The sequence below is a fragment of the Phaenicophaeus curvirostris genome, chromosome 1 (assembly GCF_032191515.1).
Source record: "Phaenicophaeus curvirostris isolate KB17595 chromosome 1, BPBGC_Pcur_1.0, whole genome shotgun sequence".
NCBI lineage: Eukaryota > Metazoa > Chordata > Aves > Cuculiformes > Cuculidae > Phaenicophaeus > Phaenicophaeus curvirostris.
In genome coordinates, this window is record NC_091392.1 from 178,843,202 (window position 1) to 178,870,338 (window position 27,137).

Genomic DNA, 27,137 nt, shown 5'->3' on the forward strand with positions numbered 1-27,137 from the left:
TGTATACCGTTTTTTAAACATCTTTGTTATTAATAGATGTTTGTATTTTTTTTTACCCTTTAAGAAGGCAGCGATGAAGCATTTTTCTGTACAAAGTTAGAAGAAGATTAGGACATTCTAAGGTTCTAGGTTTGAATCAAGGTTGAATTTATGACAAGTGCGTATTTGGCACATTATATATGGATCAGTTTTCATCCTTTACTAAATTAAGTGTTTTATAAAATTATATGTATGTATTAAAATGTGCTTATGTATATAAATACACATTTTATACATGTATACATACATATAATCTGTGCTAACATAATAATTGAAGTATGAATTTTGCTTACTTAGTATGTAGTGATACAGTTTAGATTTTGTTGAATAATATATTAGACTATATATATAATTAGACTTTTTTGAAAAATGCTTATGTATTGCTCTGAAAATTGCTCATTGTAATGAGCCTTTCAGTGGTTATGCTTGTGTAAGGATCAGCCATTATAGGAAGATCAGATGTTTACTTCAGCCAGCAGCTGAGTTTAATGACTTTGCAATGCACTAAATCTGCATAACCATCCATCTTTTAACAAGCAGCAGTTTATATATTAAAAAACCCAAACAATCAAACAAAAAATCCCCATAAAGCCTTATTGATGTGTTTGGGGGCTTTAATAACAGCTTTCTTTAGGAACAGGATCAGCTACAGGACTAAACTCTGCTTGTATCTTCTGTGTGCTGTGGTAGGCAATATTGATGTTATCTTGCATCACCTCTAAAGAATATGCAGATTTTTCACTATGTTTCAGCGTCCTACTACTAATTCTGGTTTCTTGCATTCACCACAAATGCTTTTAGTCAAATGCTGGTAAACCACTACAAGCTTGTAGTTTCTAGAACAAAATATCTTGGCAATAATAGCAGCAGTTTCACATTTCAGTGTTTAAGAAATTGTACCCATAGATTCATTTTTTAAAAAATGTTTCAAAAGAGCAAGGAAATGATATTGAACCAACCGTGTTTCATGAAGAGAATATTTCTTATTTAGATATGCTACACAGTTTGACAGGTATGTTCACCTACAATTCTTAGTTTGCTGGACTGTTAAACTCTGGCTCTGTTCTTGTATGTTCTGATACATCATCTTTAGAGATGATGTTGTTTCTATATATATTTAAAAGTATGGGTTAAATGGTAGTTAAAAGTCCTTTCATGTTTTGGGGAAAAAAATGAAACATTGAGTAATATTGCACAGTCCAGTGGCAACGTTGTGATAACACCATTAGGACAAGGATGTGTGAATGCAAAGGCAGCTTAACTTGATTAAATACCAATGTCAGTTGGCTCTACTCTGACTTCCTGCACGGTACCAATTCCAATTCATATTGGAATGAAACTGGAACAGGCTGCCCAGGGAGGTGGTTGATTCACCTTCCCTGGAGGTGTTTAAGGCACGGGTGGATGAGGTGCTAAGGGGCATGGTTTAGTGTTTGATAGGAATGGTTGGACTCGATGATCCGGTGGGTCTCTTCCAACCTGGTTATTCTATGATTCTATGATATATTTGAATCGCTTTGAGTATGTCAGTATAGTAATGTCTTCTGGTCATAGCTATGGGTTGCAGAAACTTTGATAATATGTTTTCCTTTCCATATCGTACGCTACAGAGTCACCAACCTAGAGCCAGTACTGTACAGTCTTTCACCTCATCACAGGCAGTTTCACTCATGTTACCTTAAGTTTATACCATGATAAGACAGGGAAATCTGACAACAGTAAAACTTTAGGTCCGACTTCCGATAAAAGAGTAGTATATTAGCTCTTTAGCACAATGTGCCAAGATGAAACCTTACAAAGGAGTAGTGAAGCTGCATGTTGTTCCTCTTCTGCTCCCACCCTAGAATTACTCTGAAAGTAGTATTACAATTTGTTTTGCTAACATGTAGGAATTATTTACAGAATGTAGTAGTACATGACTGAAAGTACTGATGTTTTTGTGAATCCTGCATGTGTTTCCCAGTAAAGCTGGTTAGCTTGCCATGTCTCTAATTTCTTCACTGTGTCTCCTTTAAAATTTCGTGATGTTTTGTGTGAGTTTGAACCATCCTATCACTGTCTGAACCTGTGCTGGTTAATTATATGCTGATTTTTTGCCCTGGAACTGAGCTTGTCTAGGAGTCCAGCAATTCTGTGATTCAGGAAAATTTTTCAGCTCAGTTTGTAGTTTATTTTAAGAGCTTTTTTCATGTAAGTTCTTCATGGCCTTATGGGAAACCTTAAAACTCATTGGAAATTGGAAATGAGTTTTACCTACTTAACTTCATTAGAGCTTACATTAGAATTTACTCGCTTCTATAAATATTTTAAATCTGAGTGCAAGATTATAAGAACGCTAAAATGTTCTAACTAAAGTGTGCATTGTTCTCTGGGAAAAAAATCGCAAATTTTCAATGAAAAAATATGCAACCATACCTTCCTGAAACTTGAGGGCTTATATTCATTATGTTTGTTTTCATCTATTTTAAATGAATGTTGCTTTCTATTTGACTTCACCCATCTCATCATTTCATAATGATTTCTGGAAAGGTGAAAGTAAACTTTTTGAAACTTCTGATAAGGATTCCATTTTTTTTTTTTTTTTTTTTGAATTACCCATGGAATCTTCCAGAGGATAAACCACTTCTAAATTTCTGTGTTAATACATGCTGATATGTGTTCAGGACTGAAGGTCCTTCTATTCTTTCATTTTAAAGCTAGGCAAAACATTGGAAAAAATCGTATCTGATGCCTGATATGGTGCCCAAAGAAAATATTTTGAAAGGTAATAGATGTATTTTGATTTCTTGACTTTTTTTGTTCAAGGCTCAGATGTTTACACAGAAGGTAAAAAGAGAGCAGATTTCTTATTTTTTTCGGAATAGTTCCTCCTTTATTTTAAATATTTTCATACAGGTATGGGCTTCTGAAACTCACATTAATTTTAAAAACCTAAAAAAAATTACTATTGAAAAGAATCAATAAATAAGGTTTTCTTAGAACCATAGTTTTGCTTTTGGGAAGTGCTTTTGCTCTCTGAAAAGGAACCACTTAAAATAGTTAATGAATTTAGTAAATTTAAACTCTTTGTGTTCAACTTATGAATTACAATGTTCAGAGTGCTGCTCATTGTTGAAAGTGATTGTTGTAAAGTTCTTGTTGTAGTTCATAATCTCCGGTTTAGTTTGAGGAGCACGAATGTTGCTGGTGTGGGGGATTCAGTAGATAAAGTAAGGAAATATGTGTAGGAAACCAAGAAATTAGTGAGTTCATAATTTTTGTGGTGGAAGTGGTAATCAACATTGTGATCAAATACAGGAAAAACTCTCTAAGGAGTGACATTGCAAAGGGCAGAGGAGAGATTTAAATTCTGTATTGGAAAACAAGAGACCAGTGGGAAGCTTTGAAAGGAAGGATAATGTGCTGAAGAGAAGCAGGGAGGGGATATTTTAGGGATATCAGTGACTAGTTCTGTGACAGCGTAGAATGGAGGTTTGAGGGAAGCTTGAGCGGGAAAGCCTTGCCACAGTTATTTCAGGAGGCAGAAGTGCAGAGCAGATGTTCTGAGGAAGGAATAAGAATGTCCGCTGAAGGATTTGAGGGACGCAAATAAGAGATATTGTCAGGACTAGTTGAAGGGGAGAAGGCAGAGTGGATAGAGAACAGGAACTGTATTGCTGTAGTGAGTTGATAGGTGGTCATGAGCTGTTGGCATGGCATGCTCTTACAGTCGTCTGGTGAATAGTCTCCAGACTCTGCAGCTTCCGGAAACGTGCAATTTTATGTGGTTTAGGGAGCCCAGTTGGATCATTATTGAATCTGTGCTTGTTAGAAGACTGTCTGCAGGTCAGGTTTGCCAAGGCTTGTGGTGCAAACTCAGGATCATCTTTTGGAGGCGTTTTAAGTCTGTTCTTGCCCCTGGAAAGTCCGTAAAAGTTGTGGAGGACCAGAACTTTCCTAGGATGCTGGCCACATTGTAGGTTTGGACCTACTGCTGAGGGAGTTGGCAAGAAATAGCAGTAGTGCTGTGTGTACTATTAAGTGAAATAAACCAGAAGGAAAACATTTGTAGTTTGTGTACTTACAGAACATATTTATGTAGCGGCTACTTATCAAAATCAGTTAGGAAGTGGAAATGTAAAAATATTTTTATATGGATGTATAAGTTTTCTTAGTCTTTGGAGGTGGAAGTGTTCTTATTACATAGGTACTAAAGTACCAAAATGCTTAGTCTCTGAACTTTTCATTGCTGAAACTTCACAACTGTTACATTTACTCTCTAATTCACAGATTCAAGGTTTTTGTCAGGCAGTGATGTAAAAATCTATGGGTACTTTTTCTTAAAACTTGTTTGTAAACAAGTTGTGTGAAGTGTTATGGTTACAATGATCTTGCTAAGCTTAACAGCCTTAACTGCGCATAATGTATGATTTGCAAGTACTAACATATAACTTTTCATTCTTTTTATTCTGCACCATCTTTCATTCTTTTCTCAAAAATGACACATTTTGTATTAATCACCTTTGAATTACATCTTTGTCATTACCATACAATCCTAATGCCATATATTAAATGCTGCTGCCCCCTTTTATTCTCCCCTCTGGTCCTTATACCACCACGGTTGGACGGGCTATCACTCCCCTCCAGCAGACCCATCCCACAGTCTTCCTCCTATCTCCTTCAACACACTTACACAGGCACAAACATGGGACAACTTTAGCTACAGTATCCCATCTGAAGGAGACAGTGACAATGGTAGGTGTTCCGTACATGATTTATTAACTTTGTTCTTTCAGAAACCTGAATATAAGGCAAATGCCCCATGTGGCTAAGGGTGAAAAACGGTACTCTTTAAGAGGTGTTTATAAGACTAAATAACTCAGAAGATGCGCTTTAATTTACTGTAAAATATGTAGAATAAAAAAGTGAAGAGTGTCATTATTTTTCAATTCTGGCAAAACAACTTTTTCACCATATCAACTCCAAGAAGTATGTCCAGTATAGGTTTATTTACTTGCTTTACTTTCAAGAGTTTGTAAAAGTTGTATTCAAACAGCAATTAATTTTGCTACTGTATTTTTTGCATTTTTTTATTTATGATTTTTTTTGATTGATACTGATTGTTAATAAAAATACCCTGCTCCCATCTGCAGTTATTGGTGCAGGTACAAAACTAAATAGAAGAGGAATCCATGAAGAAACAAAGCTGAAAGAATCAGCTAATCAAAAATGGTGATTTCTATCCAACAGAAACCAGTAGTAAGCTGTTGGACTTCTCTGTGCATAGTGAAGGCCAGGCACATTTGTGGACTTCGTTACTGCTGCTTCTGTTTTGTTTTGTGTTACTGTCATAGTATGTTGAGTAATGCAACGCTGGCCATGTTTGGGCTATCAGTCTTATACTGCTTTACTAGTTAAATTTCAGATGGAAGAAACATAATGTAGACAATTACACTGTTTATAAATATTTGAAAGGCAGATATATTTTTTTTTTAGAGTAAGACTGCTGTTCTTGCAGTTGTCCTAAATTAGGAGGATGTTAGGTATTGGAAGGCAGTGAAACTGTCAAAAGCATCAGCTTGAAATGAAGATCACATATCTTGAATGATAAATGCCAATGATTAGTTTAGGATGCCTACATTTTTAGTTCAGTTCATTACTTGAACAGTACTTGGTATTGCCGCAGTGTTCTTGATTATAAACCATAAAACATGGTGTATGTAAGGAATCTGCTTCATAAAGCAGATGAGTACAGAATCTAAGAATTGTGATAATGGTGAGTTGAAAAATTCAGTTTAGTTCGTGATGATATGAACCGAACTTGATAGTCCACTGATGAATATTCTAAAAGAAGGCTAGAGGTGCTTCTGTGCTAGTCCAGATTTATTACTGTTTTACTCTTCTAAATGAAATGAGCAGTGTAGATTAGTGTGTGCTTGTGCATTTGGAATAAATAATGTCTCTTGTCATTCATATCTTAAGCCAAATGCAAATATTTAGGTTTATTGTCTTGGTCTGTTACAATAGAAAACTGCTTTTACAACAGTTTTGTAGGGGTTTTTTTGCTTTTTTTTTTTTTTTTTTAAATCAGGGCTGCTGTCTTTTTAATGTTTTCTGGGGCTAAGTTTGTTATTTAGGGTGTATATTCTTATAGTAGAAAGTGAAATGGATCGGAGACCATTCTCTGGCACTAAGGTTAGTTGGCACGGTATGTTTCAAATCCATACCTAAGTGCTCTTACTTTTCAGAGCAGGATGGCTGCATTTAAGCTGCCGTTAAGGACTGTCCTTTGCCTGTGCTATTCCTTGAGCTATACCAAGACATTGCTTAGAAGAGAGTTGGGTTTGCACAAACCTCAGCCTCTGCTGAGGATCCATGCACCAGCCCTGGGTAGCTTGCTAGTATAGGTGTAGTCTTTGATACAGAAACACCATGCATCTATGTAGTATCTTAATACTTTGTATCATCTTCAATGTAAGTACCTGGCAATAGCTCTGTAATAGAGGAAGCCAAGTCCAGAATTTCTGGGGGGTTATAAGACTTGTAACAGACTTGCATAGGTCTCCCAAAGCCAGTGCCCACACTGTTGTGGAGGCTTTGGCTTAGAAAATGAGTCTTTAATAACTTCACCGTTACTTGAATATGGACTCAATAAATCAGTCAAAGGGAAATCTAACTATGAACTTGTAGCCTGACTTCATCTCTGCTGCTGTTGTCTGGCCTTCTTTTTGTTTATTGTCTTTAGTCAGGTTAAAGCATTTTGTTGTTTATCAAAGGATAGTGTTGTCAAAATAAGTACTCAGGACACTAAATTCCTTGATGTGCTATAAATAGTGCACTTATGTGCATTGTAACTCAGTACAAAAATGAAAATTTTCACGAGGAAATTTGTCCTTCACTCTGGGATGTTGATTACATATTTTGTTATTAACTATGACCCATTCAACTTGTTGAGACTTGTACAAAATACTTAAAAAAATCATGGGAACAAGAATTACATAATGACCTTGGTTGGCCATTGGTTCAGAAAGCAGAAACTCACTATTGGAAAGATTAAAAAAATTGACCTTAAGGTCTGTGTGAGATGTGGGCTCCCCTTGCTGGAAAATGTATGTAATGCAGAGAAGAAAGCAATACTCAGGACTGCTGAGACTTACTGGTTTAGAACGTTTTTCTTCAAATTCAGGATATAACCAAAACTTTGATAACTAATGCTTTGGAATGTGTGAGAGGGGTTGTTTTTTTCATCAATTAAACTTATTTTATTTGGAAACATTTAATTGTAGTTGCCCACTGCTTTGAGATTCACCTGCCTTTTTTTTCTTGTGGCGGAATGTATGTCTTTGTCATAAATAGAATTGAATAAGTAATGTTGGTATTTACTTTTCATTAACAGATGTTTGTAGTCTGAAATCAGAAGGAAGAATGCCTGGGACATACTGTGTGGCATTAACACAGCGAAGGCCTAAACAAAGATAATTATGGCTGAACTGTATGAGGCCATGATAACACTCCATAACACTTGAAAAATTGAACATGGCATTGCCCAAAATTACTGCAGATTTAAGTGTAGTGTAGCAAATTTCAGTTGCCAGTGAAAAAGTCAAAACCATGACTGCATTAGTCAAGTAGTGGAAGGAAGCAAGTTTAGTAACTGGCCATAGTTTATTCTGCCCTGATACCTCAGATAAGTAACCAGGATGTGCAAGGATTTTGTTGCCTCAAGCTCCCTTTTTAGTACATAAGGGGAGAACTGTTGCCTATTGGCTGAACTGCATTAGATGGTATCTGTCTGTCCCTTTGGCTAGAGAAGTAGCTTAGATTATTCATTGTGTTACTTTACCCACCTGCATACAGTTTGATATTCCTGGTGACTATAGACTTTTCTAAGATGTCAAATTATTTCTCATACAGAAATTGTCTTATTTATCTGAGCCCTAGATATCAGAGGGTACAATTTTGTATGTTAGCCCTCAACTGATGTTGAGGCTTCATTAATTTACTTTTGGTCAGAATGTAGATGAAATTTCCTTCTATCACCAGGTCAAATTTCTTAATTTGTTACATGTTTTGAGGATCAACTTATAAATTTCAGCCTATTACCCAGATCACAACCTAAGTAAAATGACTGTGCCACAATTTTTAACAGAACATCATAATTACTGTGATTACACCCACGTGTACCTTTCTTAGATTCAAGAGTATTTTGTCATTTTTCACTCCTCTATTAGGTACTTCTGACAGTAGCCACACTTCCAAATATCAGATGTGCCTTTTAGGAAACAAAAGGCTCCTCTCTTCTGTCCTGTTACTTATTGACCCAGAAATTATCCTCTAGGCTTTGTACTTTCCACGCAATTAATTGGTACCTAAGGTATCGTGTTGCATTCTGGAGGAGAGAGGCAGGAAAGGAATAATACAAAATGCTTCTTTCTTTTAAGCATTATTATTTCCCAAACAGAGGACAGTTGCATTTTGTGAAACCAAATGGCGAACAAAGTGGCACAGAGGTGACCTTTGTGTTTTGGGGGAACATCTTGTTCTTCAGAACTGTTCAAAACAGTCATATCACAAAAAAAGGAAGTGTAGAGGTGCATATATGTAGAGATTTCATGTAATTATGTCAAGGAACTGTATGTGGGCTAAAGTCATACAGTCAACAGAACAAGGATTGGTGGGAGTACTGTGAAGAGTTTGTGCAAAGCTACATTTCCAGTATGGCTTTTTAATGTAGGCAGACTTACTGAATGGTTAAGTCTGCCTACATCAATCTTTGTTTAGTGTATGGAGCTTGGTTTGTGGGTTTTGGTTTTTTTTTGTATAACATTATCTTGTAAGCAGTTTGTCTGGTGTAGGAAGATGCTTGTCACAGCTTATTACACAATTCAGCATCTTGTAGGAGAGGATTCTGCTTAAAAGAATCAGAAGTGTTTCCTGCTGTGTCAGATCCAGCTTTCTGTATGGATCTGAATCACTAAGGGGCAGTGTCTCTGCTTAATCATCTGACAAAAGTTGTCTGTTGAGGTTAGGATTTATTTGAAAAATAACCCGGTCCAATGAGGGTACACGATCCCATTCAGAGAAATATCCAGAAAATACCCTTTTATGATTGTAATCCAAGATAAGATTTTTGTGTGTCCTCCTGAGGACATAGAATTTTTCTAGAGGTTTTTGCTGGAGGCAGTGCCTAAGGATTTTGCTTCATTTAGAAATGAATAGGTTATGGTGCTTGTTTTTAAAGTAAAACCTGTCTTTTTTAAAATCATAGTGTTCTTAAGACCACAAAGAAATTTGGAATCCATTGACCCACAATTTACAATTCGAAGGAAAATGGAACAGATGAGAGAAGAGAGAGAGCTTGTGGAACAGCTGCGTGAGGTATGTGTTGGTAGAGATCGTTTATGCTAATGGAAAGCATTTTTTAATTTTTCTGTGGGAAAGTTGTCTAAGTAACAGAATATTAAAAAGGTTAAGGCAATTCTACTGCATATCATGTTGATGGGACTGTTCCTGAAGTGCTTTTATCACGGTCAGATGCCTGTGCTTAAGGAAGGGTTTTGTAAAAATGGAAAATAATCGAATGCCATACACTTAAATGACCTGCCTTGCACTGATGGAATTAAAAATTTATGTAATTTCATCAGAAAGGATGAAATGATCACTTAAGAGAGAGAGAGAGAGAGAGATATAGAAACAATTTCCTAACAGCTGGAGAAGTCTTCAGTCTAGCAAGTAAAAGTCATAATGGAATCTATTACTTAAAGCTGAAGTTAGAAACGCTTTTTAAAAGCAGATAACTAATGCTTAAGACAGCTTTCTTAGGAATGAAATGAATATTCCATCACTTGAAGATCTGAGTATACAAGATGGTTTCCTGATGTGTTGTCTTAAATATAGAAGCTAGAGCCTGATAAAAAAATTACTGCATCTAGTTTCATAGGGTCCATTACACAGATAATACCTGAGTAGGGCTAAAAAAAAAGTCTTTGCCACAAGGAATATTGTGATCCTGAACTGGTGAAGGTTTCCAGTGACGTCCTGTTACCAACAGTAGAGATGATATCATTGCAGTCATAAGCGCAGTGCAAATCCTGAAAGTGTGGTCGGTGACTTCAATATTGCAAATGAACTACAACATCATTTGCTCATATGCCATTAGCTTCATGGAATGACTAACACAACAATTATTCATTAATTTTAAATACCGTGCCTTGTATTATTTTATTTTAAAGCAATAGGTTTCACTTTTTTCCTGTTACCAAACAATACTTAAAAAGTGGGTTTAATGTAGAAGTATGAGGACCTGAGCCGTTTGATTGTGTATATGTCCTCAATCACTTCAGACAGCTGCTATTTTTAGAGTGATTTCCACTTTCTCTTAAGCGGTAGTCTAGCAAGAAATACTCATTGATTTTTGTCACTCAAAGGGTAAACTTCTAGTTTTCACATGCTAAGTGGAGGAAATTGTCTGCAGTTGTTGTATGGATGATTTTGAAAGAGAACAGTTATTCAATAGTGACAATTGGAAGACAATTGATGCATTTCTTGAAGCCTTCAATTTTAATTAAATCTAGTTTCAAACCATGAGCTGGCATTGAAATAGTGTTGTAGGTGTGTTGTGGTCATAAAAAAAAACAAAACCAAAACCAGCTATATCTATATTGAGTAGTCTCCTAACAGACAAATGAGTCCTTTAAGAGAAGGTATTTTAAATACATTAACCTAAATAAACCTGTTTGTAACAAATGTGGAAAACAGTCGCAAAATGTATCCTGAATGTATAACTTTCTGTACACACCTCATATACCAAAAGTGTTTTATAATGTATGAATTAATCCAAGGTGAAAGTAAAGTGTATTGGTGTACATGATGCATTCCCTCATTTGGCACTTTTGAGACCAAACGTGGGTTTTTGAATAGTGTGTTTAAGTGAAAGAAAAGCTAGGAAAATGCAATGAAACCCCAAAATTAGTTCAGTGGAGGCTACTTCATGGAGAGGGCACGCAAAAAAAGGATATATGAGGAAGGGGTTAAAAACTGGATTGCTTTCGCTCGGAGAAAAGAGTGCTGAATATATGTTGGTCCACAGCTGCCTGAAAGGTAGTAGTAGAGAAGGATAAAACCAGGCTTTTCAAAGATGCACAGTCGAAAAATGAGAGACGGTGGTGCAAACAGAGCAGGAAATTTCAAGTAGCTGTAAGAAGAAGGTAATTTACAATGAAGATGGTGAAACACTGAAGAAAGTTGCCTGGAGATGATGTGAAATCTCCTTCCTTGCAAGTACCCAGAATTTAACTAATCAGGGCTCTAATCTCATTTTGAATTTGTTAGACCAGATGACCTTCAGAAATCCCTTCTAACCTACACTCTCCTTTGATTCTGAAGAGAATAATCCAATTAATCCAAAACATCCAGCTTCGGTTGAGGTAATTTATTAATAGAGAATAATGACATTAGGGAGGTTCAACTAGGAATAAGAAATATCTATTTTTAGATAATGGAGGCAATTTTCTCTGAGAGTTGATCTAAGAGTTATCTTCAAGCATAGTGTTGAAATATTTTCAAGATTGAAGCACAGTTTAGAAAACTAAGTAGTTTGGGGTTTTTTTTTCTGCAAAATTCTGATATTTTCAAAGGATTTTATTTTGCAGTATCAAATTATTTTCAGTGATACTTCAGTTTTACTTAAGTATCCAAAAATTCTCTTTTTAATCTGAATGTTTTGCCTTGTCTTATCTGCCCTTCTGATCACTGTTAATGCTTCCTGTAGTAATGTTTAGGCTGCTAGGGAAAGATTGCCTTTTACTCTCTGCTTGTATAGTGATTAACACAACGTAGTTCTGATTCAATATGCTCATGATTAGAAAATTTGAGGTGTATATTTAGAAGACAGTAGAGAAGAGGATATATATCCCATTTTTTTTTCCTCTTCATGCATTTCTATTTTTCAAGTATGTATGTGTTCTTCATTTGCAGAACATTGAAACAAGACTAAAGATTTGTTTGCCTGAAGACTTGGGATCTGCTCTGATGGATGGTGTGGTTCTCTGCCATTTAGTAAATCACGTTCGTCCTCGGTCTGTAGGAAGTATTCATGTACCTTCACCAGCAGTAGTAAGTTGAATGTTTCTTGTCGCTTTGGGATGGGGAGGAGAAATCTTTAAAAGTTACTGTTGCATTGCCAAATGGTATTTGATTGTGTAAACCAGGTTACTGTTCAATGAATGTTCTTTGGTATTGGTTCAAAATATACATTATTACAAATTCAAATGTTCATTAATTTTTAGATATTACATATAGTGTATGTACATTATACACATCTATAAGTGAATGAAATTATCCTGTTTTTCTCTGATTTAGCAACACACCAGATTTTTTTTCATAATGGCTTTTTTGTTCAGTGCACTATGAAATTCTGTAATTACAGGATTTTAGTATAGGAGAGCAGTTTTGAAAGAGTATTAGCCCCTTTTTCATTGATTGAAGACATATGAGGTTACCCTCAGCGATGTCTGGCTTAGCAAATGTCATGTAACTAAAGCACTTACAGCACTTACTAGCATATTTTTCCTACTGGGTTAAATGTAGACATTATCCTTCTTACCTGCAGACAGAATGGACTAGAAACATGTGCTGTAATCATTTAATATTGACTTGCCAAACCTAAGAACCTGAAGATTTCAGGACATAAAATCTGTGTAAGCACTTTTTGTGCATTTTGCAAAACTTAATTTTCTTGGTCTTTTGATCTGTTTATTGCTGTTGTTTTCTTGGTCAGATCTTTGTTCAAGATTTCTGATACCAGTCTGTTTCTGAAGAGAGTTTGTATGTTCTTAGACTATCTGCCCCCTTTTTTCTTTGTAGTGTACATGTTGGAAAATATTTGCCATATGCAACCTGATACTTGATTCTGAGAATAGCATATGAATTTCAGAGCCAATCTATAAGAACTTCAAAGAAGACAGTTGTAAAGAAAAAGCCTTTTTTCGGTTGGCCTACTGGAATTTCTTTTATTGTTTCTTGGTTTTAAATTACTAATGTCTTTAGTGAAAATATGACATTGCCAAAATAGGCAAACTTGAATTTATAACGATGATGTTCTCTTGTTTGAAACAGCCTTGAAATTACTAGAATATTAGTTCTTTAATGTCCCTGCTACTATATTGAATTCTTGGTTTAGGTGGGTATTCAGGAATTACTGTTGTTTCACATCTTGCATTGAAAAAGTAAAATAGTGAGTTGTTGGGGAGGTTTTTTGTAACATCATATTTCTGTAAATATTTGGTGAATAGTCCCGAGTGAGACAAATTGTGCAAGTACTTGAAATTCTACAGTAATAGGAAATTTACTTTTCAGAGACATTAAAATTGTGTGTAGTTACGATACATTTGTAAGTACATAAAAGATGTAAAAAACAAGAGGTTGTTACTTAGAGGTAAGTCTGTTCCGCATGATGTATGTTGAAACCCTTAAGCAGTTTACTCCCTGTCCAGAAAAATCAATGTTGTCTATCACATATAATTATAAAAGGCAGGTTTTAGAGCCTTGTAAGCTGGGTATAAATAAGTAGAGATCTAAATCTGCTGGTGACTTTAAGAGTAACTAAGGCACATGGCATCCACAACTTAGGTACTCTGGTCATATTTGTAGTTATGATGGTTTTTGAGCGGCACAAAAAAAGTTGTGCAGGATTTTATGCATTTTTTCAGGAGAAATATGGAAATGATGCATCAGTAAAAGAATAATGCAGTAGATTAATGTTGCTAACTTCTCTTGCCATAAACTATTCTTTTCTTTTGTTTGCAGCCTAAACTTAGCATGGCCAAATGCAGGAGAAATGTGGAAAACTTTTTGGATGCATGTAGAAAACTGGGGATACCGGAGGTAATTTAAGTCTGTCATTTCTAGATGATCACAAATGCAAACCACATCAGTTACTTTAAAGCTGAAGGATCACTTAATGAACTACACGTTTTCAGCCATAAAGATGCATAATTTAAAAACTTGATTTAAATACTGTGGTTTAGCGTGTTCATGTCATCACACTTCAGAATGCAACTTTTGTCTGAAATTAGTAATTCAGTACTACCCTAATACCTTCTTATCTTTGTTAAGGAAAATAAGTAAGGAAATGATAATTAGGTAATATGTGATTAGGCAAAAGGTTGCTTTTTATGTTTCATCATACAACGTAATTGCATTTTTACCTAGTGCTTCTAGAATATGGACTCAATTCTTTTTTATTATTGATTTTCTCTTTTTTTACAATCTTAAGTACTGCGTAGTTTGCATTGTAGAAGTGACTAATTACACACTGATCTTTTGCACTGAAACGCTTCTGCAGTGATGTGAAGAAAACCATTGTTTGTTAAGGATGGAATGCATGTATGCGTAAGATTGTTCTGTTATGTAGATATAAGTGCTTCAGGAAGATTGAAGTGCTTGGTGTTTTCTGGTTTTCATTTAAGAATTGTAGCATTAATCGTGTAATTTATCCTTATATTATTAAGGAAAAATATATTTATAACTAATGTAATTTCTGGAGTTTTATTGGGAATATTTCAGAGAATCCCTTATATGGTCTAGAAGTATCTATAAAGAGAAGGTTCATTTCAAATACATGACCCTCAAAAGAAGGTAAAAGTGCTATATGAGATCTTTTTGATCCAAAGAGTTGCAAATTGCATGATGTATTTTCCTTGTGTTATTGCTTACATATGGCAATGTAATTAAGACAGAGTTCTCTTTGGTATGTGTTTTGAGAATGCTGAAACAAAAGGGTATTTTGTATTTCCCCTAGCTTCCACTTGGGAAGCAGGTGGTAATAGGAAGATTTCACACTGGGAGGGAATTTCAGTTTGAATTCACTATATTTTATCTATATTTTAGAACTTGATTTGGAGGATAAAAAATCATTTTTGCTATTTGTAAGAATTCTGAGGGAGAGACTTTCATGTTGCAACTCCAATGAATGTTTCATCATAAATGTAATTTGAGAATTCAGTGCTTTTGGCTAGGCCTTTTAAGTTGTAATGGTCAGTTTAGTTCTTATAATTTCGTAATTTAGTATGTTAGAATGATTTCATATTAAAGGCAAAATTTCCCTTCAGAGAAGATCAAAATCTTGGTGCTATAGGCTTGTAGACATGGCATGTTTCTTAAGCTGCCTCAAAATTCGTTGTCTTTTGATGCATGATAAATGATTCAGTGAATTTGAATACAAGTCAGTTTTTTCTGGTTATAGCCTGTTGGGAAAGAAAAGGCCAAGTGCTGTTTCCATTGTAGTCAAGAGATCTTTCAGAAATGGAAATAAAATAGAAAACATTACAAAGATCCCTGCAATGCCATAGTATAGATGGATAAGATAAGCCTTTGCTCTGAGTTTTTTTTATTTTGGATTCCTAGAAGTAAGGTTTCTGGAAAAACAGCTTTTTTTCTATGGACAGACACGTATATATAATTATTGCCCCTCCTCTTTAATACTTCCTTTGAAATTAGTGTAGGATTAGTTTAGTTGAGTTTGTTGCATAGAGCATTAAGCACAAGACCAGATGTTACCGGTGTGATTTATAAATTAATCATCTTTATGAATCCAAATAAACATTAACTTCTCTTGAGGGGAAAAACTCATTCACTTACACATTAAATGAATGGCTCCCAATTTTAAATTTACAAGAGCTCTGAGGATATTAATTTTAAAGTTGTCAGTAATTTGCAAATGTGTTTCCCCTATACTGTGAAAGTCCATTGTGTTGCAGAACTAGGTGGTAGATGAGAACTTTGCATGTTGGAGGGATTTGTATTAGGAATATAAAGCTATATGATAGGACATATGACAGTTAACTGACAAAGCTTTTAAAGAACTCCAGATGGTGTGTTTGATGCTGCTTCGGGTTGATGAGTTGTACGTTGCCTGTCTACCTCTAGAAAAAAAGCTGTAAAAGGAATGCAATGAATTATTTCCTTTTTTAAAAACAGGCATTGTGTGGGAAAGTGATAAGTTCCAGTCATGGATCCTAATACCCATAGGTATTAGGCTTTTCTGTGATACTTAATTCTCAGGAGCTAAACCTGGATTTAATTTGAAATTCTGGTGCATGAGTCTTTAAAAGGATTTTAAGTTGTCATAGTTCCTGTTGGTTTGTTTTCAGGTATTTATGGAATGGAGTACGTGCTATTTCCTGAAGTCCACAGGTTTAGAATAATATCCTGTCCAATCACGTAAAATGAAAACAAGAAAACAGCTAAGTAATTACTGTGATGTGTGGATGTGCAGGGATCTCCTGCATCTGTGGCTTTCAGCATTCAATTCTTGGACCAAAATTGCTTTCCCCAGAGTGATCCTGGGAAATTTCATCCAAGAATAGAAAAAAAGTTTTTGTATCCATATCCAAATGTGCCACAGTAAGCATCAGGAGTTGGGTTCTTGACCAAAGAATCTCTAGTGCAATATTCAGGAACATGAGCATCTCTTTATAATGACCTGGTATGTAGATGATGCGGGAATTGTGTGCCAGCTGGTGTCAGAAAGCCGTTTCCCACCAGATGAGAATTTTCAGTACGATGAGTGCCATCGTGAAATCACTTTATGTTGTTGGCCGTGTGGTGCTCCTGATCATATGTAGAATGGATGTGTGGATCATAAGCAAAAGGGATGTTTTAAGCCTGTGAATCCAACTCTTAAATAAGAAACTAAACAGCAAAGCTCTTATTACACTGGGAGTCTATCAAAACTGTGAGTACTGTCAGACAAGCAACTTGTGCCCAATTTTGCCACTAACTTTTCCTGCAGAGCCTTTTTTTATATCAGGGTATCAGAGATCTTTGTAAATGGTAATTTTTTTGAGACTAAAGAAAATTTTTGTTTGATGTGAGAAAAGGGATGGTGGCAGCTAAGAATCTGAAAGCTCAAAGATTCAGAAAATGTCTTTGCTATGCCCCTTAGGAGGTATATGACAGAAAAGGTACGATCTTGGTTACTTGGAAAAGTACAAAAAACAATTTTATTTCACACAGTTAACTAAAAACTGTCAAGTTGCCTAATCTCCTCTGTGATAGCTATAGAATGGCAGACGCTCCTAATTTTTGGCTGATACAGATTCAATAAACAAGTGGCAGTAGTTGTGTGGTAAGTAGGGGTGCCTGTCCTACTGCGTTTTTCAGAGTGACATGCAGTGCTTTGATGGTGCTGTTCACTGGAATAGATTGATAATACCATATAAAGCTGCTGCTGACACCACATATAATGCTTGTCGTCTATGTCACACCCACCCTTTCACACTTTGAGTTTAAAAAATAAAGCTGTTTTTTTTCTTTATTTCTCTTTGTGTTTAAATGTGGCCTCCAAAGTGTCAAATATACTAGTTCCAATGCAGTTTTACTTTTCTTCAGAACATCTCAGCCCAGAAATATTAAAAATGACCAGGAGAGTCCGATTTATTGTCACATGAGTATGTATGTGAAGAAGTATTTTGGTTTCCACAGCTCTTTCATAAAACAAGTAACAGTATATTTAAATAAAGACATAAATATTCATACACATCTTTTTAACAGGTCTTAGAATTAGTATTCATTCTAGTAGCGAAGAAGTAGGCTTTCCCATTTTAACCTGCAAATCATTAACTTTTAATTAAGCTTTAGGTTTTTTTCCTGGTGGTTGTTATTCTTGGTAGCCCATATTACAGGGCATTTTTTTCTTACACACTTTTGGCAATGTTAAGAAATATTCCTCTCAGAAGGAAAAAAAAATAACTGATTTGTGGTGGGCTGTATGAGACTTCATCCTACATGAGACTTAGACCAAAGCAAAGCTGTAAATGCACTGTGTTATTTGAAAGGCAGAAATTACAAGTTTTGGTCTGTATTTATTCTATTAAATTATGAGCAAATACAGCATATCGGAAGAAGAACCTTCAAAGCATTTTGTCAAAAAGCAAATTCAACAAAGTTATTTCCAATATTTGTGAGCCAAAATGGAGTTTTCTTTTTACAGACACAAATTAGTTTTTATGATCTGTGACTTACACTAATATAATACATTTACAGTTTAGACACTTTATGGGGCCTCTTCAGATCAGAGAAATTAGCTAGAGTTATTTTTGAAAACAATAAAGAACAACTTTTCCTACATACACAGATACATCTCGACAGTCTTTATATAGCTTGAAAAAAAGGACTTCAAGTTGTCATGATTAGTACTAGAATGGTAATTTCTGTTCATAAAAGGTAAAGATAAAATGAAATCTTTCACAGCCAGTAGTTGCAACAGATTTCTCTAGCTTCTGTGTCCCAGTAGGTCAGTAGCAGTGCAGCAAGGTTTAGTGGGACAAGATATTTCTAGGGTAGGGAGGAGAGGCTTCTGCTGTGTCTCTCAAATTTTCAGTCAGCTGCTTGGTTTACACGTACCAAAAGAAAGGAGTGATTGTAGGAAATGGCTCTTTTGATCTCAAATTATCATACGACGATTCAGATTACGAAATGTTTAGCTGTGACCCTGCCTGTGTCTTCAGAGGCCTGCAAATGGGAGCTGTTACTGCATCTCCTTTCCTCCATTTCTCTATGTCACAACATCAGCCAGGATTATTCTAAAAATCAAAGTGACTTGTGTTAGTTTAAGAATTGCAAAACCAGAAAAAAAACAGGAGGCCTTTGTGTGCTAAACCTGGCAGAACAAAGTCAAAGAAGCAACCAAGGAGAATGCCATGTGCTTTTTTCTTCTATCCACCTATTAATGGTTCACCTGGTAATCACGTTTCTCAGGTTAATGCAAGGTATGTTTTCTTTTCCATTTACACCTGTTTTCTGATCATTTCACATAATCAGTTACTTCTCCATAGTTTCATCATGAGACATCGTGAAGTTGCAGTAAGTTTTATCAGGTATGACTCCCTTCTCTGCTCTTTTGTTCTGTGCTCGGTAACGTACACAATTTGGCCTACAATGTGAAGTTAAGTGGTTCAAGTGTGCTGTCAGAGTACTGAAAGCGTAATTCTGAGGTTCCTTCTATTTGTTTTTTTGAGCATGGTGCATATGCACTATGGACTTTGTTCTTCAATGCACTTCTGGAAACTTACTCTTGTTTTTGTTTTTTTTTTTTTGCCAGAGTCAAAATTTGACGAGGCTGGTTTTGAAATGCTGTCTGTTTTCACAGTCACTGTGGGAGCATGTAGAATGAGGGGGAGGTTGTTGCGCACACAAACAGCTGGCTATGCATTTGTCATTGCACTTCTGTCTTACTCTGTGTGAAATTCCACTTCTGTCTTACTCTGTGTGCATGATTTTGGCAGCTGTGTGATCTAATCGTGTAGCTGCATAGACATAAGAAATCAGTCCACACATGTAGTTTTTAAGTACATGTAGTTTTTAAGTACATGTAGTTTTTAAGTACATGTACCTCTTTAGTTCTTCCTAAAGAACTAAAATTTCAGTCTCCTAAACAAGAAAGGCAGTGCTTGTGAGGAATGGGTGGTTGCTTGGTTTTGAAACTTTGGGGAGGGGATGTGTATGTCGTATACTTCTTTGCTATGTCATGGTTTGGTATGGTTTTAATTTCACGACTTCTGTAAAGTTCTGGTAACCTAAGTGGAAATATATTCACCATTACTGAAAAGCTATATATATTTTTTGTTTTCTCTAGAGTCACATTATAGAGGTTTAAAATATACAATATAAGCATTTTACCTAATAAGATGTGAAGGTAACACCAAATTATCCATTGTCACAGAAGACACAAAAATAAGCAAAATCTGTCTGACATTTCTCAGGCTTCCCCAGGTTTTCACTGAATTACAGTAAAGCGCAGCATGGCAGTTCCCATGGGAAGTTTTTTCTGCATGTGTTGGCTGTTCTTGTACACTTTGGCTTCTCCTGTATACTGCTGGGTGTGTTAATCTCTTCTTAGCAAGACCTGTTCCCAGCTGTCATTCTCTATCTCTGAAATGGCATCCTTCTCCATTTGACTGCAATGGGGACTTTTGGGGGTTTCTTGGGCAAAAATTTAAATTAAGTCCTTATTTTTAAGTTCTATCAATTTTTTTTTTAATATAAATTTAAGTTTCATGTATCTTAGATATTTATTTTGGGGATATATTTGAAACAAGTAGAAACTGAGTCTTGTATGCTATTTTAAAACCAGTCTAGCATTTGTTGGGTTTATTTGTGTCTTTGGTGAAACTGCAATATATTACATAGTTGATAGAGTGAGTAGTTTGCCCTAATGTTACTACTACTATCCCATTTTTAGGCACTATCAGCAAGTTTCGTTCTGTCTGTGAGTTTTCATCCTTTAGAAGAAAACCAAATACAATTGCATTGAAGCTTATTATTGCACTAGAATTTTGAGTTGAAAAAATTCTCGTAAATTGCTGTAAAAATGGCAGTGTTGTTGCTGGACAGGGTGGTTTTCCCTCAGTGTATCTGCTGGTCAAAGTAGTAAAATTGGAATTTTGCGGTGTTTTACTCCGGGGGGGGGTGGGTGTGGGTGTGTGTAGTATTGTGTATGAATGATAATTCTGACTTTAGCTTCACTAGTCACTTTTCAGGATAGAATGCCCTTTTAAGTATTTTAAAGTTTAATTTATTGCAAACTAGACCTTGAAAGTGGGCACTAACTGAAAATGGACATCTGAACTCCCTTGTCTTCATTTATTGAGGGCACTGTCAGTTCATTAACAAGTGAAACTGAAAAGCTGCTAGAGAAACACAGTGTTCTTCTGAAACGGGTTGTCTTTCCTACTTTGTATAATTTTATACCATAAATATTTAACATTTTTGATAGTAAACATTGTTGATAGTAAGGCCTCATTTGCAAATGGTATATCTTGAAAGTACTAGTTGCTTAGTTTGATTTTCATGTGAAATATTGTGTATGCATATTGATATTATTTCCTGTTACACTTCATTTTGTATAGCCAGTCTCAAGTAATTTGCTACAAAAAAATCACTGATAATTTCCAAAAAAAGTATGAGCATCTAACCTGCTAATAACTTTTAAAGTGCTACCTAAGGAATTTAGCATCAAATTCTTCAGTAATTCTTCTTTAATAAATAAATTTATTAAAATTATGTATAGTTAGTGCTACATTGACTCTTTCAGTTTCTGTCCTAGAGACTTGTTTAAGATGATATTTGAATACCAAGTTTTAGATTATTATGTTAGAGAATTTTGCATACGTATAAATTTCTTAAAGAACTTTTTCTTGAGACTCCTTATTGCTGCTGCTTGTGCTTTTAACAGCTTTCTAACCCACTGTTTGCTATTGTATTAGTTAGATGGGAACCAGCTGTAAAAATCTAAACATTTGAATAAGGCCCAGATGGACAAAGGTGTGCAGATCTCATTGGAATAAATGGATCACATGCACCTCCTCACCCTTGTGAATCTGGGCATAATTTTGGACGGCTTTGAAGGCCTGAGCTTTAATATTCTGATACTATACAGTAGATGCAGTATTTAGAGGAAATAAAAAGAAAGCTGGGGTGTCTAGTGACTAAGGCAACACTAGGAAGGAGCTACTCCTACGTGTTTATGCTAGAATATTGTGATAATTTATTTATCAATATCTTTCTATTTTTGTATTTTTAATTTTATGCACTGTTTTTTTCTGTTCTAATGGCTGCCCTTCGGGATAGGCTGACCTCTGCTCTCCGTATGACATCCTGCAGTCGGATATTCGTCACATTCGAAAGACTGTTGACACTCTGCTCGCCCTCGGGGAGAAACCCCCACAATCAACTTCTACCTTTCGCTCCTGGGATCTAATAGGCTTTTGTCTTTTCCACATACTTTTTATAGTCTTGATGTATATAACTTATCACTGGAATGTGCTAACAGCATAACCTGTTCGCATGTGCACACAAACTTTCTGCTTTGTCTCTGACAAATTACAGGTACTTAATTTCCTTCCTTTGTCTTACAAACTTCTCCCTTTCCCTCGCTTCCCTTCCTCATAATATCTTTATTAATCTCTTGAAATAGGGGAGAGAGGGAGTAGCATCTTGAAGACAAGTCCCATCTCTTGTCCCCACTCTAGCTCTAGTTTAAGAACTTACGTATCTCTTTATCTATATTAGTTTGTTTTCTTTGGTGTTGCCTAGACTACACACTAAATGTGCTAAAGCAGGGAAGCTACTCATCCCACTTTTGGGTGTAGGCTGGATGTGTATCACAAGCTAAATGGAACCAAGCCTCTTGCATTTTGTGAAAATGCAAGAATGCTGCAGATATTGAAGCAACTGAGGTGGCACTTCAACAGACGATAGGATTTTCTGAGTTGGTGCCATTTATCTCAACATACATTTTGTTAAGAGCACTTAGAGAACTATCTTTCAAATTAATGTTATTCTTAATCCTTTAGATTAACAAGAGTGCTGTAACTTTCAAGATCCTTTGTCATCTCTACTGTTCTGATTAAATTATGTACTGGAGTGTTTACTTTTTCCTACTTATATTTTGTTTTCCTCCAGGTTCCCTAGAGTAATATTTTTTTTTTTTGCCTTCTGTTGCACAACGCAGCATTGAACTACTTGTAAACGCTTGTTATGTTACACCCCAAAGATGACTGTATATTAGTAGTGGGAATGAGCAACTCATAATATGACAGGGACTTTAGAATGCTTCGGGATTAAGACCATGGAGTTCAGTGTGATACAGTAAGATAATCTCAGAATAAGCTGTTAAGATTCCTGTATCTGCCATTCTTATCAGTGACGTCAAACAAGTCACATCACTATCTTGTCCGTTTCATCACCTGTCAAAATGCAGGTAATGTTTGTTTGTCTGTGTAACTGTAACAAAGACAATGTGGCTAGGAAAATAGATCATCTAGGACGACTCTAGATTTTTCCATCCTATGAGGTTTTACGGAATAGGTCAGATGAACATTAGCCAGGAGGCATTTTGGTATGTTTGAACTCTGCCCATGGCTAGAGTGCTGGACTGATGACTTCCATTTCCTTTCCAGTTCTGTGTTCTAGTGTAAAACTTAAATAATCTAGTGTAAAACTTAAATAAGATATTTTGGTTTACTCTTTATCAACATGAAATACGCAAATGAAAATAGATTGAAAAATATAAAATCTCAAATATTGTATTGATATTGGAATATTTGCCTGGATGCTGTTGACTAGTCTTAGGCTAGATAACCAAAAGGACCTCAATTCCATTGCTGTGAAATAAATACACTAATTTCTCACTACCTAAAATAGGAAAAATTACCTGTAGACTTGTAGAGGATAACTCTAGCATAAGAACTTGCATGTTACTGATTATTCTGGCCATATGGTTGTGGTTTAGTGTTATACTATAAATATCCCCATTCCATAGATACTTGTAGAATTTTATTCAAAAACTTCTAAATGCAATTCTATTCCTGGTTTATATGGTTTGAATATGCATGCATACGTATTTAAAAAGGGTGAAATGTATGATTAGATACATATTTTAAGATGAAAAATCAATTTCAGATAGATCTTATTTTTTAAGAACAGTTTGATGCCTAGCAGTTTCCTGTGCATACCTATAACATCTCTGTTGCAAAGACTTGAGTGTCTTGTGTGACCAGGCCTGAGTACAATCAGTTCTTCTGGGCTCTTCATGCTTCAGGGAAAAAATACTAGTTGTTTGGGTGCTTAGCTATAGATTTGTACCCTCATGCTGCACAGGCCTGTCTCTTAACTGCGTGTCCAGTTTCCGTGGTAAAATAGTGGAAACCTGCTTACTCGGAGTTGGGCACTTGACATTTAAGCTTCCCCTTTCAGCAGATCCTTGTCTTTTTGGTTGTCTTGTTTTAAGAATGCAGCTTTTATAGTGCAAGTGAGAAAGTGATGTAAAGTTTGTATGAGTTAGGGGTCTATTAATTGTATGATTCTTTATAATCCAATGTTGGTATTAGAGTAAAAATGGATGCCTTCTCTAGGGCTTGTATTTTTCTCCTGCTCCCATAAGTGGTAGAAGGATCTCCTGTCAGTGCTTTGTGTTGTGGACTCCTTATATGGTACCCATCTAGAATATGAGTATATTTTAAGATTTTTTGAAATTATAAAATCAGGTGGTGAAAGTTGTTGCCACCATCCTGTAGTACACGTCTGTCTCACTGTCTAAAACTTCTGATTATCCACTGTATCCAGTAGCTTTGGGATGGAGGTGAGAGCAATAGTAGATCAGTGTATTTTGCATTTCCAGCGTGCAGAAATGGAAGTTCACGTCTTCAGTGTTTTGAGTGTTTCATCAGACTAGGCACTGGGTTAGAAATGGAACTACTAATGTGCCAAGGTAGGCAAACTGAACACAGCCCAGTCACGATGACATGTAACTCTCAAACTTGTCCGAAGTTTTAACTTTACATATGCTTACCATGCAGACAGTTGTCTTTTAGTGAATTAGAGTACATTTTCTCACTACTCTCATCTACAACAATGTATAGTAATTGAAGTATAACATTACAGGCACTTTCTCATAGTTGCAGAGTTGAAGCCATCTTGAACCAGACTGTGAAAGAGGAACATGGCAAGCACAGCCTTACTACCAATAAATGAAGCTTATCTGGTTTTGTATTTTCTTCAGGTTGCTATTAATAAGGCTTCCATATATAAATAAATCTTACAGGGAAAGGATTAGTAAAATATACCCTTATGTATAGTAACATTTCTCAGAATATATTTCAAGCATGGTGCAAATGTGAAAAATGCCTGGCTGCCCATCCCTGAAACGAATCATTCACCCACCAAATGGGGAGCTGGAAACTAAACCACTTATGTGGCTCATTAATCTACTCTATTGGGCTCTTTGCTAAACTGAGTCCTGTTTCTGTGCTGCAGTTCTTGTGGGTTTGAAACTTGGGAAACTAGCGATTCAACTGACTGGTGGTTCCTCACCTCTGAGGAGATCCCAGTATTGAAACATTCAGTTATATACAGTTGGTACGTACAGCCAGTCACGTGATTAAGTTGATGAACTTGGGTTTAAAAACAATATATGCTGTCATTAACCCAGATATTAATTGGTAACATGAATAATAATTGCTCCCCCATTTGCATCCCCATTCAGTTTCTTGCATTGCAGAGGTCACCAGAGATTTGCCAACTGTGATTTCTTCATAAATTAGTCTACTCCAGTCTGTACTGTGAAGGTCTTGTCATCCCTGCTGCAGTAAAGTAATAAATACAGATTGTAATGAATTAATTTAATTTGCATGCAGGTAAAATGTGTAAGCACTGGATTACAAGAGGCATCTTGAGGTGAGGATTTGGCTTTCTTTTTCCCTGAGCCAAAAGTGCCTGCAGTAGTCCTTCAAATGCTTCTTTCTTCAAGTGTGTGTTAACAAACTTTTACAACTGAAAGCTGTGTGTTGACCCCATTGTGTTCCTAATGAGTTTTCTGAAAGGCTACATTTGCTTTAGATGGAGATCGAATTAGACCTGAGCAAACATTCAGTCCAGTTTTCCACTCCATAGACCTTAATGTGTTTCCAAATTATTGCCACGTAATTGTTTTTCACAAAAAGTAGCATTCTTGGCATTTTACTCCAGTTGCAAAGTAACAAAAGCAGTCGTGTATGCAGGTTTAGGAAAAACGGTAGAGCAGGTTTTGTGGATCATTGCCATTTCCTTCATTTCTAGCACATAAGCTGCATTATGCACAAAGAACAATGTAAAAATACTTCAAGGTAGTGACCCATTCTACTTCGAAATAAAACACTCTCGTTCTATCACTTTATTTCTCAGAATTTAATGTGTATGGTTAAGGTATATTTGATATTTCAAGTGTAAGTATATGTTTTCTCTTACCTTTTAGTGTGTGTTTGTCTTCATTAAAGTTGTCTGTTCCCTCCAGTTTCAGGTCACTGTTTTCGGTAGCGTGTTAGAATGAAACTCTAAGGTGATTTGTCAGAATATACGGTCTACTTTTGAAATTTTATGGCTCAAGGCAAGAGTTTGTAAAGAGGTCTGAAGCCCACCATCTGTAAATATAGTTTTATAAAAATTTTCAGTTTGTTACATATTCAGAAGTTGCACATGTTTAGATATCTCACTGGCTATATCTCCAAATCCAGAATTGCAGCTGCAGTGTTGAAGTAATAGGTTGTCTTTTTCTTCTTTATCAATTCTGGTCATAAGTGTATACATCACAAAGCATTCTAATCTTTCCTTTGTAAATTAAAAAAAAAGAAGACAAAGTATGCTTATAGCTTGAGTTACTGTACTTTTTGATCTTCTGCTCTTTTCTTTTGTATTTCAAATGGTAGCTTCAGGGCATTTGGACACATACAGACATAATCAGTAATAGTGGAAAAGGAAAATATATATAAAAAACCATAATTTCAAATTGATTTAGATATATGAAAAAGGAAATGTTTGCTACATTTTTTTCACCTCTTTAGAAAGAAGACTTGGCCCTGATGTAAAAAAGTGTCAAGGTTTTATATTTGACTTAAGTTTGCTTAAATATAAGGCCCTGATCTTTCTTCTGGTGATTTTCTATTTCAGAGCAGTTGGCCCCTAAAACTAAATGCTGGGTATTACACGGTCTTAGGTTTTTTTATTTAATTTTGGAGAAACTACACATTCCAGTATTTCATTATTTTCTGACTATCCCCGCCCCCAATAGATCTGAATCTCATATTCTGCAGGTACAAGAAATGAAGAGACAGGCTCTTGCCAACTTGTAGAATTCCAATTATCTGGATTTCTGCTAAGAAATGTAGTTGGCCCCTGATGTTATGATGCAGTCATTTTGCTGTTTGCCCATATGATATAATGGCAACAATTACTTTTTGTTGGTGAATTGTCATTGTTCTTTTTGATACTGAATTTCTGAATTGTCAAGCTGTTTGCCCTAGCGTAAACCAATTCAAACAGTTATTGTGACTTTGAAGGCATCAGATGTCAAAGAAAATAGATGTGTAAGTGTAGCATGTCATGTATCCTTGTGGATTAGTGTCCTTGCGTGTTCCTGTTTTCTTTTACACCGGCTAAATGAGATGTTTTGTTCCGGGATTAGAAACTTGCTCTGGCAAGCACATGCGCACATGTACATTTGTGGGTACGTCTGTTGTACTGTCTTTTGTGTTGCTTTGTGACTCAGGCTCCTGGCTATTGCCTCCTTTTTGTGCCTTTTTTTT

At 35.7% G+C, this 27,137-nt stretch overlaps 1 protein-coding gene across 5 annotated transcripts in view; it reads left to right on the forward strand.

The window, feature by feature from the left end:
• The window catches only part of LRCH1 (leucine rich repeats and calponin homology domain containing 1), a 125,462-nt gene that overhangs the window by 91,651 nt on the left and 6,674 nt on the right, over positions 1–27,137 (forward strand). The window contains exons 16-20 of one of the 5 annotated variants that reach the window (XR_011339439.1): positions 4,666–4,773; positions 9,287–9,396; positions 11,995–12,132; positions 13,825–13,902; positions 21,649–21,906. Coding sequence is in view for 2 of the 5 variants with exons in the window: in XM_069881152.1 (XP_069737253.1) it covers positions 4,666–4,773; positions 9,287–9,396; positions 11,995–12,132; positions 13,825–13,902 (434 nt within the window). In the remaining 3 variants the exon portion in view is untranslated. The remainder of the gene's footprint in view (positions 1–4,665; positions 4,774–9,286; positions 9,397–11,994; positions 12,133–13,824; positions 13,903–21,648; positions 21,907–27,137) is intronic. The other 4 variants (XR_011339443.1, XR_011339444.1, XM_069881152.1 and 1 more) reach the window with 4 other exon arrangements.